The sequence below is a fragment of the Equus przewalskii genome, chromosome 15, assembly GCF_037783145.1.
Source record: "Equus przewalskii isolate Varuska chromosome 15, EquPr2, whole genome shotgun sequence".
Taxonomy (NCBI): Eukaryota; Metazoa; Chordata; class Mammalia; order Perissodactyla; family Equidae; genus Equus; species Equus przewalskii.
This window is the reverse complement of record NC_091845.1, coordinates 6487736-6502729: the sequence shown is the minus strand read 5'-3', so window position 1 is coordinate 6502729 and position 14994 is coordinate 6487736. Positions and strand designations below refer to the sequence as shown.

General features: G+C 46.7%; 1 protein-coding gene across 1 annotated transcript in view; it reads left to right on the top strand.

Annotated features, from left to right (window-relative positions):
• The window catches only part of SYN2 (synapsin II), a 175075-nt gene that overhangs the window by 158442 nt on the left and 1639 nt on the right, over positions 1–14994 (top strand). The window contains exons 11-12 of the mRNA XM_070576487.1: positions 8833–8893; positions 12914–13163. Coding sequence (XP_070432588.1) covers positions 8833–8893; positions 12914–13163 — 311 coding nt within the window. The remainder of the gene's footprint in view (positions 1–8832; positions 8894–12913; positions 13164–14994) is intronic.

Below are 14994 nucleotides of genomic sequence, written 5' to 3'. Positions count from 1 at the left end.
GGGTCTGGGATCTGAGCTGGACCTTAAATCCTGGGGCGCTGGAGAGGTGTGTGCTGCTCTGAGACTCCCGGGAACCAGGACAAGAACTTCAGTTGGACAAAGCTTTCAGGTCATGCCAGTAGATTTGGCATTCTGGTGCTCTCCTTCATGTAGCTAATTTTTTTTAATTTCCCATTACGCTACTTCCACTCTTTTTATTTTCCTGTAAAATCTTCCAGAGCCAAGGGCTGAATTGCTAATGCAGGGGTTTTGGACAATGATGGGCTTTCTATTTGGCTTGTGAATTAACTCATGAGGAGTGATTCTAGGACTTGGCCTTTGGAAACATTAAAGAGCATATGGTGTCCAGGAGGCACACAAGCCTCTTCCCATTCCCTGAGCTGCTCAGACCACACTTCCAATGTTTCTTCCAGTCTCAGTGTTACAGTGTAACAAGGACAAACTCTCACTCTAACTGGAGTGTGCTCAGGGAGAGAAACTAGGAAGTTAAGGCATTTGACAAATCTGTAAGTAAAAAAGGAGCTGCAGTTGAATAGCAATAGTCTCAAGGAGTCCATGACTTAATATCTTCGCTCTCTGAAAGCTGTCATGGGATAGCACTGGTGCCAAAGGCAAACTGACTGGAAGACAAGAGTAAGCTCTCCGTGCTGAGAGAGGAAATGGCTGCCCTGGAAAGTCGTGTGTGGCTCCCACATCATTGCTGATGTTCCGGCAGGAACAGGATGAGCCACTTGTCAGAGACATTGTGAAAGGGTGGGCTGGGGGCCAGGGCTGTTGGAGCAGGTAACTTCAGATCTCCTTCCAGGTCTGAGATATTGTGATCCAGGCTGTGTGCTAGCCACAGACCTGGGAAAGGCAGTGATGAGAGCTCTGAACTGAAGGACTGAGGCCTAATAACCTCTGGCCTCTGGTGGGACATTCTGCCAGTCCTTTTTTTATTGGCTCTCTGGTCCAAAGACATACTCAAAACATTTCCAGCCAGGTCTTTCCAGCTACAAAGGCCCGAAAAAGATGAGGTCTCTTGAGTGCAAGGAGACCAAGACTGAGAAGGGGTTTCACTGGAGTCTTAAAGGGCCACGCAGCTAGGGAGGGGACACAGCTCAGACACCAAACATGGGACTTTGAGGGCTTCACTTAGCTTAGAAGAAGTAAATTTAGGACAAATGAAAGACCTTCCTGCTTCTCATTAGCAGGACTGGCTTTAGGGAATTTGTTCCCCAGTGACTATAAGCTGAAAATGTGAGATTTGAGGCAGGTTCAGATAAAGTCGCTAGTGACCAGATCCCCCAATAGACTATTAAGGGAAACTGACTATTTTGAGGCTGTTTTAACTTTTAAGGGACATCTTTAATCACTTGAAGTGACATTCTGACCTCGTGTGACCTGCCCCTCAGTGCCCCCATAGGTCTCATGGACTGCCCCCATGGGACATTTCTTTTGTCCTTAGGAAATCACTGATTATGGGAGGGCTCCAATCCAGGAGATGAGCTCTGCCCTCAGAGCAGCAATTCCTTTCATGAAAGGAGGAGGAGGAGCTCATTTGGGGGCACCTTTTATAACCTTTCAGAGGAAGGAAGGTCAGCACTGGTGACTGCAGGGATGATCCCAGAAAGATCCCAAGGTGCCTGAAAGCATGCTGTCCCCTTTGCTCTGACTGAACCTACAACCTCCTGATCGCATTCCTTCCTGCTGCCTCATCCCCCCAGGGTCCTAGACCGGGGGAGCAGGGCCTGGGGGAGCTGATCAGAATAGTCCTGTGGCATGTCCAGCAGGGAGCTGGGCCTGGCCTCTTTCCTGGGGCCAGTCCCTGAGACCCTTTCCTAATTTCCTGTCTCAGATATGCTGAGCAAGCACAGGCTTTCCTCTTTGGTGTGGGTAGCTGGACTCAGGCCAACAACTCTCAAGAATTGGGTCACTCAATGTCTTTCCTTCCTCAGCTTTCCATCCTGTTGGGACCTCAGATAGGAGCTCCTCTCTCCTAGCTTGTCTGCTGAAAGCCACAGCGTGGCAAATTAAAAGTGCCTTTGAAAAAAACCCACAAACCTCATCCATGGCCTTGGTTCTCTCCCAGATCAGTGATTTCCTTTCTAGTCACCTCTAGAGCTAATATTTACTGTTTCTGAAGTGACTTTTCTGCATCTTCAGAGACCTTCCTGGAACAAGTCAATGATATACAGAGGGCATGATATAGCCTAACCTAGAATCCACCCCACACACACACACACTGAACTACTATGTACCAGGTAACAGGGAAGCCACCTACCAATATCTTCTCCATTGATGCATGAAATCCTACTGTTAGAGTTTTATTCCTTTGGATTGATATTTATTATTATTTAAATAATAGTAATGATACTCACTTATTACTTTGCTTAGCACTTCATAGTTTACAAAGTGTAGCCATTATTTAGAGCCTTGCAACTCTTATGTGAGCTGGTTTGAGCTGGTATTTCTATCTGTTTTATATATCAGCAAAGAGAATGCAAATGACTTGTCCAAGGTCACACAGCTTATAAGCAGGAGAGCTGGAACTTCTAGTCCCCAGTTCAGGGAATGCTCTACAATACCATGGACTGTGCCCTTTTAATGCTCCCACCAGAGCATAGGGAATGGTAAGAATGGAGAGACCTGGGCCTCTGTGAGCCTGTGTAAGGGAAGCTCTTGCTCTCCTCCTCCTGACAACTGAGTGCTGAACTTACCAACCTGGAGGAGTCTCTGAGCTTCACCAGCTCTCTCCTGCCCCTTTGCCTTCTCTGATCACTAAAGCCCAGTGGATTCAGCATAGCAGGATATCAGCCCAATCAGCTTTGATGAAGGGCAGCAGCACATTGTTCTTGCCAAGCTCCTCAAAGCCTGTGCCTGCAGGACACCTCTCCTTAGGCCCAGGAGCCCTGAGGTCTTGCTGGGCTCAAGACTCTGCAGCTAAGAAGGGCTTGTCTTATCTCTCAGACACATAAAGAACTGAAAAAATGCATGAAAGAATTAATGGAAACCCAGAGCCAGAAGAGCCTGTAGAAGTCATATGCCTGCAACTACCTGAACCCCCTCTATAGCGTATCTGACAAGAGTTTGTCCAGGCCCTGCTTACACACTTCTAATGCCAGGAGGCTCACTACTACCCAAGCTAGCCCTTGATTTTGATCAGATTTACATTTGACTAATTTTGATCTTCTACTCTGTCCTGGGTGCTTCCACAGTTACCTCATTTAATCCTTACAATTGGCTCATTCAGGGAAACTGAGACTCAGAGATTAAGTAACTTGCCTAAAGTCACATGAGGAAAGATGTCATTTCCACACTTCTCACCATCCTATCTGCCACATGTGCCCATTTTATTTCACTGGTGTCCCTCTTTTTTTTTTTTTTTGAGGAAGAATTGCCCTGAGCTAACATCTGCTGCCAATCCTCCTCTTGTTGCTGAGGAAGACTGGCCCTGAGCTAACATCCATGCCCATCTTCCTCTACTTTATATGTGGGACTCCTACCACAGCATGGCTTGCCAAGCGGTGTCGTGTCCGCACCCAGGATCCGAATCGGCGAACCCTGGGGAAGTAGAAAGTGCAAACTTAACCGCTGCGCCCCCGGGCCAGCCCCACTAGTGTCCCTCTTAAAAGAGGTGCCCACGTTGGGGCAGGCCCAGTGGCGCAGCGGTTAAGTTCACACGTTCCACTTCTCGGCGGCCCAGGGTTCACTGGTTCAGATCCCAGGTGCAGACATGGCACCTCTTGGCAAAAGCCATGCTGTGGTAGGTGTCCCACATATAAAGTAGAGGAAGATGGGCATGGATATTAGCTGAGGGCCAGTCTTCCTCAGCAAAAAGAGGAGGATTGGCAGCAGTTAGCTCAGGGCTAATCTTCCTCAAAAAAAAAAAAAGAAAGATAAAAAGAGGTGCCCAGAACTGGTCACAGTGCTCTCTCCTGAGGCTTATCAGCCAAAAGAGCAGTGGACCTATGACTGCCTCTTGTTGAGACACTGATGTACCTCCGGCTGCATCAAATGTTTCTCTGCAGCATTACAAACTGACACCCTCTGAGCTTGCTATCATTCTATAAGCCCAGAGTTGTTTGGGGTATTTTTCTTGTGCTGCTGTAAGGCAGTGTATTCTCTTTCTTTTTTGTTTGCAATTGGGCACAAGCATTAGACTGCACATTCTTACCTGTTTGAGTCAACCTAGCTTTCTGAGGGAAACTCTGTAACTCAGTCTGGCCATGAGTTCCTGCTGCGGGCTGGCTGCAGGCCAGACTTTGGCAGTGACGCCAGAGTGGCCAGACTTCTGTGGAATTCGGCATCCCAGGCGGTTCTTGGTGACTGGAGACAGATCCCATGATAGCCAGACCCCACAGGGAATAGGCCTTTAGCCCCAGCAGACGGAAGACTTGTGGGCAGAGCCAGAGAGTCTCAGCCTGGCAAGGGACAGTCCTAGGGGACTCTCCTCCCGCCTCCCCTAGCCCCTGGGAATTCTTCAGTCCACAACCTTGGTGGAGTCGAGGACAGGAGAAGCTCTCTAGGCGCCAGACAAGGGTGGCCAAAGCACGTTCCCAGGCTCCAGCCTAAACAGCTGCCTCTGAGAGCTTTCCCCTGAAGCTTTTGGAAGGGAACCGTTGGGCTCAGTTCATCTTTGGGTGTCTCGTGGATATTTCTGAGGCTGAGGAGAGCCAGGGCCAACCTTCATGGTATAATTACCCCTCAGCTCCTGCTGTGAATGTTGCATTAGAGTTCTATCGTTAGAGCTTAATCTGTGGGATTTTTAAAATTGTTCCTGGAATCATAAATTCTCAGGGTTGGAAGGAATTGGAGTGTTCATCTAATCTATCTCATGTTTAGTGAAAGAATATTCTCTATAGTATCTTTGTTAGGTAATTCTCTAGCCTCTGCGTGAACACACTCACCTCCCAAGACAGCCTCTTCCACTGTTTGTACTATAGAAAGTTTTTCCTATAAGTGAAAGTCTACCTTTCTGGAGCTTTTGCCCATTGGCCCCGGTTCAGCCCTTATGCTCTATGGTCTTCTATAACCGTCTCTGAAAATAACAATTTTCTGGGAGGAGGACATCTTGGCCATTAGTTTTAGACCAGGGTCTGAGGTGATTCATTGGCAGCTGTCAGTGGTATAGGGTGAGGCCCTGGGGGAGGGGGCTGGCAAGAGCCTGGCTCCACAAACTACATGAATTTCCTCTGAGTGTCCCTCTCAGGCTGTGAGGCCATGACACTGATGGCTTGTCAGGGAACCCGGAGGAGGCTGTGCCATCACAAGTGAATGAAGGTCTCTGAAGCCCAGGAATGGGAGCACATTGCAGGGCGCATTCTATCAGGGGAGTGAGACCTAGGAAAAGGTCTTATGAATATCACCATTACCATCATCTGGTGTATCTTATTTAGCACCTACTGGAGCCACTTGATTGATTGATTGATTGATAGATAGGTAATCTTACTTTATATCATGGAAAACTTTTGAAGAAAGGCAGGTGCAGAGGGGTGAATAACTTGCCCAAGGTCACAGAGTTAGTAAGTGGCAGATTTAGATTTAACCCGAAGTCTTCCTAACACAAAAGCCCAGATTCCTCAGTCACTCTGCTGCCCAATCTTAAAGACACTATTGGAGACCTAAGTTGCTGTGTGTGTGTGTTTGCATGCATGCGTGTGTGTTGGGGGCTGGAGTTAATGCCCAGCCCAGTCTGAGCATGTCAGGAACTCAAGTAGAATTGGCAGCAGTTAGCTCAGGGCTAATCTTCCTCAAAAAAAAAAAAAAAAGAAAGAAAAAAAGAGGTGCCCAGAACTGGTCACAGTGCTCTCTCCTGAGGCTTATCAGCCAAAAGAGCAATGGACCTATGACTGCCTCTTGTTGAGACACTGATGTACCTCTGGCTGCATCAAATGTTTGTCTGCAGCATTACAAACTGACACCCTGTGTGTCCTGTGTGCCCATTACTAAACGCTATATCCTGGCCTCAGACTTCTTTTCCAGTTGGCAGTCAGATCAAGAGAAAGAACAAAATGACAATGGGAAAGAACCCTTGAGCCGGCAGTACCCCTAACTTGGTGGGATTAGTCATTCTTGATGGAAGCAATTTTGGCTTCTTTGAGGCTTATTTTGACTTTACCTTCTCCATCTGATATACAGGCATGTGCTGCTCACCAGAGTTGATACCAAATACAACATGGTTTAACATCTATGGTTTAACGACATTTTTCTCTCAAAAGACTTATACTCTACTCCATTTTGAGTTTTCATTGTTGTTGCATGTTCATTTATTTAACAAGCATTTATTAAGGACCTCTTAGGTGCTCAGCCCTGTGCTTGATGATATTAGTAAAATGACAAGTCTTGAATTTTCCAAAATATTCTTCATTCTATTTTAACTTTTTAATAAATAGTTCCTATACCAGGCCATATATCCCAATTTTTCTTTGAAAAAAATGGGCACTGTATTTGTTAGGAATTCATGAGAAGATGAAGACACATAGTTCATGCCCTCAAGGATCTGGCAGTCTTCTTAGAGGCGTCATCCTAGTCTTCGGGATAACAAGACAGTGCTGCAAATGCTCCCCTTCAATAGTATGAGTCTGCTAAGTGCTATTATATGATTTCAGAGAGGAGATCACAATCAAAAGGAGCATTCAGAAGAGGAGATTTCATGGATAGGTTAGAACTTGATCTTGCTCTCCAGGATGTGTTGGATTGGATTGGTAAAAAAGGAGAGAAGGTGTTCCTGGAGGGTACTCAGCATAAACAATGGAGTGGCCTAGACTAGAGAAGAAACAGTGAGGAGTCAGGCCTGGAAGGAGCAGATGTGTATAGGACATGAGGGGGAGAGAAGGCTAGAAGGGTCAATTCCCAGCCATGCTGAAGCAAGTCTCTGATGTCAGCCTGAAGAATGTGGATGTCATCCTGTAGGCAACAGGAAGAGAAGGTGAGCATCATACTACCTGGGCTCACATCCCAGCTGCGTTAGCTGCTGCCATGTGACCTTGGGCAAATCACCAGACTTAGTTGGGCCTTAGTTTCCTTATCTAAAAATTAGAGATGTTGACAATAGTATCTACCTCATAGAGCTGTTGTGAAGTTTAAGGGAAATACTACGTAAAAGTGTCCATCGTGTTATCTGGCACATATAGTGTTAGTTATAAATTATTTAGAGCAATTAGGGAAGGAGTTTAGGAGGATAATAGGTAGCCATGGAGAAGATTGATTAGAAAGAGAAGAAACTAAAGAATTGTCGGACGATTCTAACCTGAAACTAACATTACATTGTATGGCAACTATACTTCAATAAAAAATAAGAAAAAAAAAAGAACTGGGAGACTATTCTAGTAGTCTAAGCAAGAAATGATATAGGCCTGACCAGAGTTGGTCAAGAGAAGATGGTGAATCTTAGATGCCAAGAGGGAAAAACTGATAGGTCTTGATGGCTGACTGGATGGCAAGGCCTCTAGCTGCCTTATTGGGTGTGGATATTTCAGTGCCAGGGCTCAGACCAAGCCTCATGTATCCCATGAGAGTGCTTGGAAGAAGGGGAAAGGAAGTGTTGGTGTTCTTGCTGTGATCTGTGAGAGGTTGGGGATTATAGATTGAATGGGCAACCTCTGATGTAGTGGCACTAAGGACATTTCAGAGGCCCCCTGCCTCCTATTATCTGAAACCCTCTTAGAACACTTTTAGGCTCTGCATTATAAAAAGGCCATGATCCTGGAAAGGGTAACACTTCTGCTGTCCTGGTAGTGGAGCTGAAAACAAGCCTTAGGAGGCAGGAAAGGAGACAGATGACCAGAATCAGAGGCCCATGGGAAATGGGGAACAGGAGGAGAAACAGTTTTATTGTGGGAGTAGGGCTGCGGGGCATGTCACAAGGGAAGAGGAGCACTAAAAGAGGAAGTGGGAGAATGCTGAAGACGTACTTAGCCCATTTCGAAGCCTGCCTTCAGAAGCTCCCTCTTTGACATCACCATCGGCACACTTGGCAGCTCTTAGGCTTTATAGAGCATTTCCCCTGTGCTGAATTCAAGCTCCAAATGCTCACTGCCTTTAATACAAATGTTAGACAAACTGAAGTCACATGATCTTTGATCCTGTCAGGGCATAACCAGAATCACAGCTGGGAGGAGAAGCAGCATGGGAGTGGAGCCATGTTGTTGGGCAAAATGTAATTATGCCCTTTGAGAGGGGAGAACAGCTTGGCCTTGAGTGCTTTTACAAACATTAACATCTTACTCCTTCCCTGTGGGTAAGGAGGATTCTGGGAAACAAACGACTGCCCCTCCTTCAAGTTCCTGCCTGTGGGAGTTCCCGCCCAGCCCAGAGTGGATCTGACCCTTGAGTCAGCCTCAGAGTTACCTCCACACAAGAAGTGAGCCAAGTCTAGGCTAGTCACCTGGTCCAGCCGCCCTGGCTTTATGGTCCCTGGAGTCACCTAACGCCCAATCAGCTCTCTGGGGTTTAGTGTTGATCCTTCCTTCAGGAAGCCAGGCCTGTGAGTACAAGGGGGAGCTGGACATCAGGCCCCCAGAGAAGAAACCAGATGCTGTTAGAAGACTCAAAACTTCTAGAAAGAGTAAGTCTAAAAGAGAGTGAAATGAAAAAAGGGGTTGAGGAGGTCTGAGACACTGCCTATCAGGGTAGTGGTTCTAAGCCCCAGGCTGCCTACACCTGTGCCCTAGCAACACCCCAGAGGCTGAGAATCCCTTTGAGGCATTTCTGGGAATAGTAGAAGCCTCTGGGCCAGATCCCACCGGATCCCACCGAATCCCACTACAGCCATGCCACAGAGGCACAGGGTTTCTCTTTGGAATCTGCTCCGAGTTTTGTTTTTATCTCTTTTGCATTTTTGTCTTCCAGAGTGGAACACTTAAGGATCCGGACTCCAGCAAGACCCCACCTCAGCGGCCAGCCCCCCAAGGTTGTTTACAGTATATTCTCGACTGTAATGGCATTGCAGTAGGGCCAAAACAAGTCCCAGCTTCTTAAAGTGATTGGTAGTTAATTTTTCAAAGCGGAAATTTTAAGCCAAAAATAAACAAGAAAAGAAAGGAAAGTGGGGAGGGGAGCAACAGACCCTCCCATTGGTGCCGTTTCTGCATTCTTTCAGTGCTGACTGGACTGTGTTTTTCCTATGCAGTGTCAGCTCCTCTGTGTGGTTGTGTACCTGTTCCTGTTCGTGCTTGTAATGCTCACTTATGTTTCTCTGTATAACTTGTGATTCCAGGGCTGTTTGTCAATAGTGTACAAAAGAATTGTGCCTCTCCCAAGTCCAGTGTGACTCTATCTTCTGGGTGGTTTGATAGTATTTTTTAAAGTATTACATAATATGGGGTGAAATAGGACTGGGGTGGGGGTGGACAGGGGAGAAACAAAGACCACAACCCAACTCCTGTCTTCCTCCTCCTCAGATTGAACCGCCCCCCACCCCCTGCTTACCTCCATGAGTGTGCTTGGGATCTTCAATGAACTGTGCTTTCTGCTTCCTTTCTGCATGACTAGGGTAAATAGATAGAAGTTTAAGAGATTTTCAAGGTCTAATTTCCATAGCTTCATCCATTGAATCTGAAGGCATCCACTTTTTTCTCCATTTGCTAAAATTTGGTACAGTTTGAGTTTATGTGAATAGGCTGGCTGTGCCTGTAGAGCTCTTGTGTCTTTAGTGATGACATGAAATATAAAGAACAATCTATTTTCAGGAATGTGTTCTGTATTTTACATCTCGGTGCACCCTTGTTTTTATTATTAACTAATTAGCTATGAGATTAGACAAAATAATGGGGCCGCTGATGTGCAATATCAAAGTGAACTTGTGAGTGTTTCCTGTGTGCTGATCTGTCCCCCTGAGTTGTTTCTCCTTCGTTGCTGTTTCTGAATTGGCCATCTGTGTGCTTCTGTGGAACTGAGGCTGCTTCGTATTCCCCAAAGCTTGACCTATGTACGGAGATGATTCTGTAGCAATTTTGGTCATAGAATGCAGGGAGCTACTGAAAGTCTGGGAAGGAGTCGACCATTCTGCTCTTGGCCTCTCCTGAGGCATCATAACATGAGACCAAATGAGAAATGTCCCATTTCACTTGAGTGAGTACACTGCCTACAGAACCCTGAGGTGAACTCCTGTTTTAGTTCTCAGCTGTCACTAGACCCTCCAGAGCCTGAGAATGAAGAGCTTTATCTTTCCTGAGAGGAAGAGTCTCAGATTTTAGCTTGTGTGAGTTGTGGGCAGAGGCTCCACAGCCATGGCTCTTGAAGAACCTTCACCAGTTTGTCCTCTTTCCTCCGACAAGCAGCTCTGGGCAGGTGATGAGGCAGTTAATTAAACCAGGCCTCAGGTCCGGTGCCTCATCTTGCCATCTCCTGGCCAGGCTGGGAATGGGCACCAAGTGGCCTCCTCTAGCACCGTGGTCCATGGGAGTTCATGCCAGCAGTTTGCCTTTTAGAAGAAATGCTTCTAGCTCTACTTTTACATTCCTTCTCACTTCTATACTTCCATGTCACTGTTCTGGATTACCAGGTCTGAGGAATAAAGTATTGGTAGTATGTTATGTGATATGTATGTCAAGGGTTACATGTCCTGGTTTCTCCGTTGGTTGCTGGCAAAGTCTGAGGCTACAGGGAAATGCATTGAGTATGAATGTTCTCGTCTGTAATCCCTCCCTTAGAGGATGATGGTAGTTAATCTGTTGTAAATATATACATATATGCATTTACGCACTTCCAGATGGGTTTCATAAGAATCAAGTCCTTAAATACCTCCCAATCTGATGAAATGATAGAAAGGAATAAAGCAACATTTCCCAGAATGGAGGAATACATTTTATTTATTTATTTTTAAAATTTTTTTGTCCAAGTGGTGAGCTGATGGTGGTGTTGCTTCTCTGCATGTTATCAGTGTGAATATCCAGGTGCTTTTCATGTGACATTTGTGAGCCACAAAAACAAAGATGCCATTTGAATTCAGTCAGGCTCCAGGATGGTGTCAGCCAAGGTCTCTCAGGTGGGAGAGAAACTGATTAGGGCTCCCACTGCCAAATGCAAGCAGACAGTGTAACCTGACTGTCATGTGCCCTCAGGCAGCATGCTAAGGGACAACTCTGTGGCCTGAGGGACATCTGTGTCACAGTATAGGATTGCCATTTAGGTGTTTTGTACCCATTTCTTTTCTGATGTTGTCCCCTTTTTTTGTACCAATCCAGCTGGGAGAACCTCAGCCAATGCTGGAAGTGTGATTGAAGTACCTCTCTTTTGTGACTCTCTTGTACAGCTTAATGTGCAATAAAGGAAAAGTTATATCTGTCTTCAGTGTTAAGTTGTAAAGTTTCTGGCTATTCAAGCATCTCTGTACAGGTGGGAAAGCACTCAGGTTTCTGGTCCAAGAGGCTGAGCTATCAACCTGCAGTACTTTACAAGAAAATGCTAATATAAATGATGCCAAACTTTGGAAAAGGCAAAAACTGGTTAACATGAAATAATCTGCTAATCTATTGTCTTCACTAGTTATCTGATTTGAACTTGGAACTTCTTAAACGTGCAAAATTCCACTTATTTATTCATTTATGTATTTATTTATGGGTAACTAACCCTGGTATTAATTGGTAATTGATGATAAAGTGGAGCCCCTGCCATGTAATGAGGAAATGGGCTGACTGTCATGGAGGCACAGTGGTACGTACTACAATTCTGCCTCTCCAGAGGATACAGATGTTTTAGTGTTTTTAGATAACTAAATTACAACACAACTCTTAACTGCTCTTGAGTTTCTATAAGCCCATTCCTTCCAGCAGGCCCATGGATGTGGACTCTGGGATTGAGACTGAGAAATTGGATCTCCCAAGCCAATTATGCCTCACTTCCACTAGTCAGTATGTGCTGATGGGCTCATTTTTTGACTTCTGAGTGTAGGAAACCCCCTCAGCAAAATCTGAGCAATCTGGTACCTCACTTACTGCCTATCAACCACCAGAGGAAGAATGGCCTTTTTTCCCTTCAGGCCACCAGATGGTTTTCTGTCTTATGCTGGGAGAGGGGTATCCTGGTCCTTTTTAGGGGGCTGTTTGCCAGATGGTGCCCACAACACCCCCAGGGGAGAATGGGGCTTAGATTTCTGGAGAATTTCACCACACACACCTGAGAGGGACTGAAGCCCCTGAGGATGATACTCAGAGGTAAAAGAGTACCTGGAAACAAAAGAGTCATCCTGGTCATGGGCTTAAGTTAATGCTAAAATGAAGCCCTGGTGGGGCCTGGGGTTTGGCAATCAGACACTGCAGGCTGGGAGCAGGATGAAGGCCAGCTCCATAAAAACTGTCTAAGTCAGTGATGATCAGTGATCATAAAGCACAGAATACTTTTTGAGTAACTTTCTCATCCATTATCCTCTTTGAAATACTACTGTCTTGAAAGATAACAAGATTAGGACTTACTTTTTAACAGTTTTATAGTTGGAAAGACCAAGGCCTGGAAAAGTTTGCTTACTTGCTCAGGGAGTCACTGATAGACTACGTCTTGGGTTTTCTGATTCCCAGACCGGTGCTCTTTCCACCACCCAGCACTGCATCTGTTGTGTGGAACTTGAGACTTCCTAGTAAACCATGGGGCAGATTGGTCTGTACCTGAGGAACCTCTGGGGAAGAGGGAGGAGGTCCCTCTAGTCTGGGGGGCCTTCTGTAAGAGAGCTCGCCTATGATCACAGCCACTCATCCCATATTTTCTTTCCTGTCCTCCTAACTTCTGCTGTGACTGAGGTGCTGTGTCTCTGAGGAGGAACAAGTAGTGGCATTGTATGAGGGTAACCAAGGACTTGCTCTGGAGCCCTTCCGGTGGCTTGTGATAGAGCTTATCATTTCAGTAATTAACTAACCACACCCTTTGAGATGTAGATTCTAATAAGGAAACCCTTTGATATGGTTAAATTATGAAGTTTTTCTTGTACTGAACCTAGGGGGCCCTGGGCAACCCCAAGGAGTGCAACCCCCAGGCAAGGTGCTGCCTCCACGCCGGCTCCCCCCTGGACCATCACTGCCACCTTCCTCCTCTTCCTCCTCCTCTTCTTCCTCCTCCTCCTCGGCTCCTGAGCGGCCGGGCGGCCCCACCACCCACGGAGATGCACCCTCCAGCAGCAGCTCCCTGGCAGAGGCCCAGCCACCCCCGGCTGCTCCACCACAGAAGCCCCAGCCTCACCCACAGCTCAAGTAAGAGACAACTCAGCAGCTCCTTCCCCCCCTCTTCCTGCCCCTCCTCGCAGGCCTTAGTTCCAGAGCTGCTAGAAAGCACCTTCAATCTGGCCGCCTCCTACAGATATTTTTGTGGGGTTTTTCTGGGGGAGGGTTGATTTTTGGTGGGTTTTTTTTGGTTGGGGGCATGGTTGGGGTTGATTGGAGAGGGTAGGAAAGAGGGAAGTGAAAGTCTAAGGTCTAGCTAGAAGCTCAAACCCTCCCCTTTCTTCCTGGGGAGTGGCGGTAAGGCGGAGTTACTACCCCTTCTCCTATTCTTGTACTAGCTTAAGGTTGTTTTTTTAATCCTGTCTCCTACTCTTTTTTCCATTCCTTTTCTCTGTGTGTGTCTCTCTCTCTAAAAAAATTTTATTTTTTAAATCCTCTTCCTGCCTCTGACTCAGGGTTTAGAGTGTGCAATCAGCAAGCCTACCCAGAAGGAAAAGGGGGAAGCAGTTAAATCCATTTCAACATTTTTACCTTCAGCTTTGTCAGAAGGAGGTCCATTTCTGGTGTGGGCGTCAGAGGAGTGGCAAGATACAGATGCTGAGGAACTCCATCTTCTTGGGTTCCCTCGTTCCCAGCAGTAACTCTGGAAGCCCCCATGACACTATCCTGCTTCAGAGGAAAGAACTGAGGGCCCCTAGAAAACAGTGTTGCTGTACTTGGGGGGGACAGCACCTGGTATGGATGGTGGTCAGTTCCACCCTCTCCCCCAGAAACAGAGTGCCTCTGATTGCCTTCAGTGTCCCCAGACAGACCTCTGTCATCCCTGTCAGCAAAGACAGCTGTAGCCTTGGGGGAATGGGAGTGACCCATCAGGGCTTCTCAGAGTAATGTGATGAGAATCTTCAGGGAGGAAGAAAAGGGGGCTGTAGAATTTTGGAGCTTAAATGAGCCCTTAGAGATGATCTAGTCATTGTATAGATGATAAAACATTGTTTAAAGAGATTCGATTAATTTTCTTTTTCAAAGCCACTCTGCCAGTTAGTGGCAGAGCCAGGATTAAGGTTCAGGTGGTCCAGATGATCACTTTCCCTAGGTCTCCAGTCCTGGGTCATAAGAGAGGCATCACACACTCCTGCTCCCCAGCTCTGGTCAGTGGCACATTTCACATCTCGCCTGGCCCATGAACTCCACTTAGCCCAGTTTTCTGCATGCTGACTTTTTAATCTCTCCTACCGTCTCATTAGCCAACTCTCACCCCAGTTTCAGGGCAGATCTTTGGGTTGTCACTGCTCTGGGATGAAGTTGTTGAATAGAGCCAGCCCCTGACGACAAGCTGGAGGCTTGTACCTGATGCCCTTGGCCTGCACATGCAGAGGAGTCCCCCCAACCCAGAGGCCAGCGTGTTGGGTCTCATCCCCAGCCCTAATGAAAGGCAAGGCATCTGTTCACAGTCACTGCAGGAGGAGAGAAACCACTCACGTTCCTATAGAAAGGAGTTTCCAGGGCTGCACCCCGATTTTCAGGGAGGATTGGGAGTTCTAAGACACCAGGAGAAGCGTCTCGAGCCAGAAACCAGCAGGAAAGAGACACAGTGTGGAAGTCAAGAAGGAGACAAGACAGGCCACTGGAGATGCCAGACCTCCTGTCCTCTTCTAGAGTGCTGGGCTTGGCCTCCCCTTGACCTTCTTGCCTTCACAGTTTTTCTCTCTGAATCACTAGTCTCTCATGGGAAAAATTGATCCCTAAAATGTGTGTGATTTGGGTTGTTTGATTAGAAAACTGCCTAATAACCTTGTGTAGGCCTGATAGGTATCTCTGTTGCCCATGGACATCCTGAACACCACAGACATATTAGGGCTCC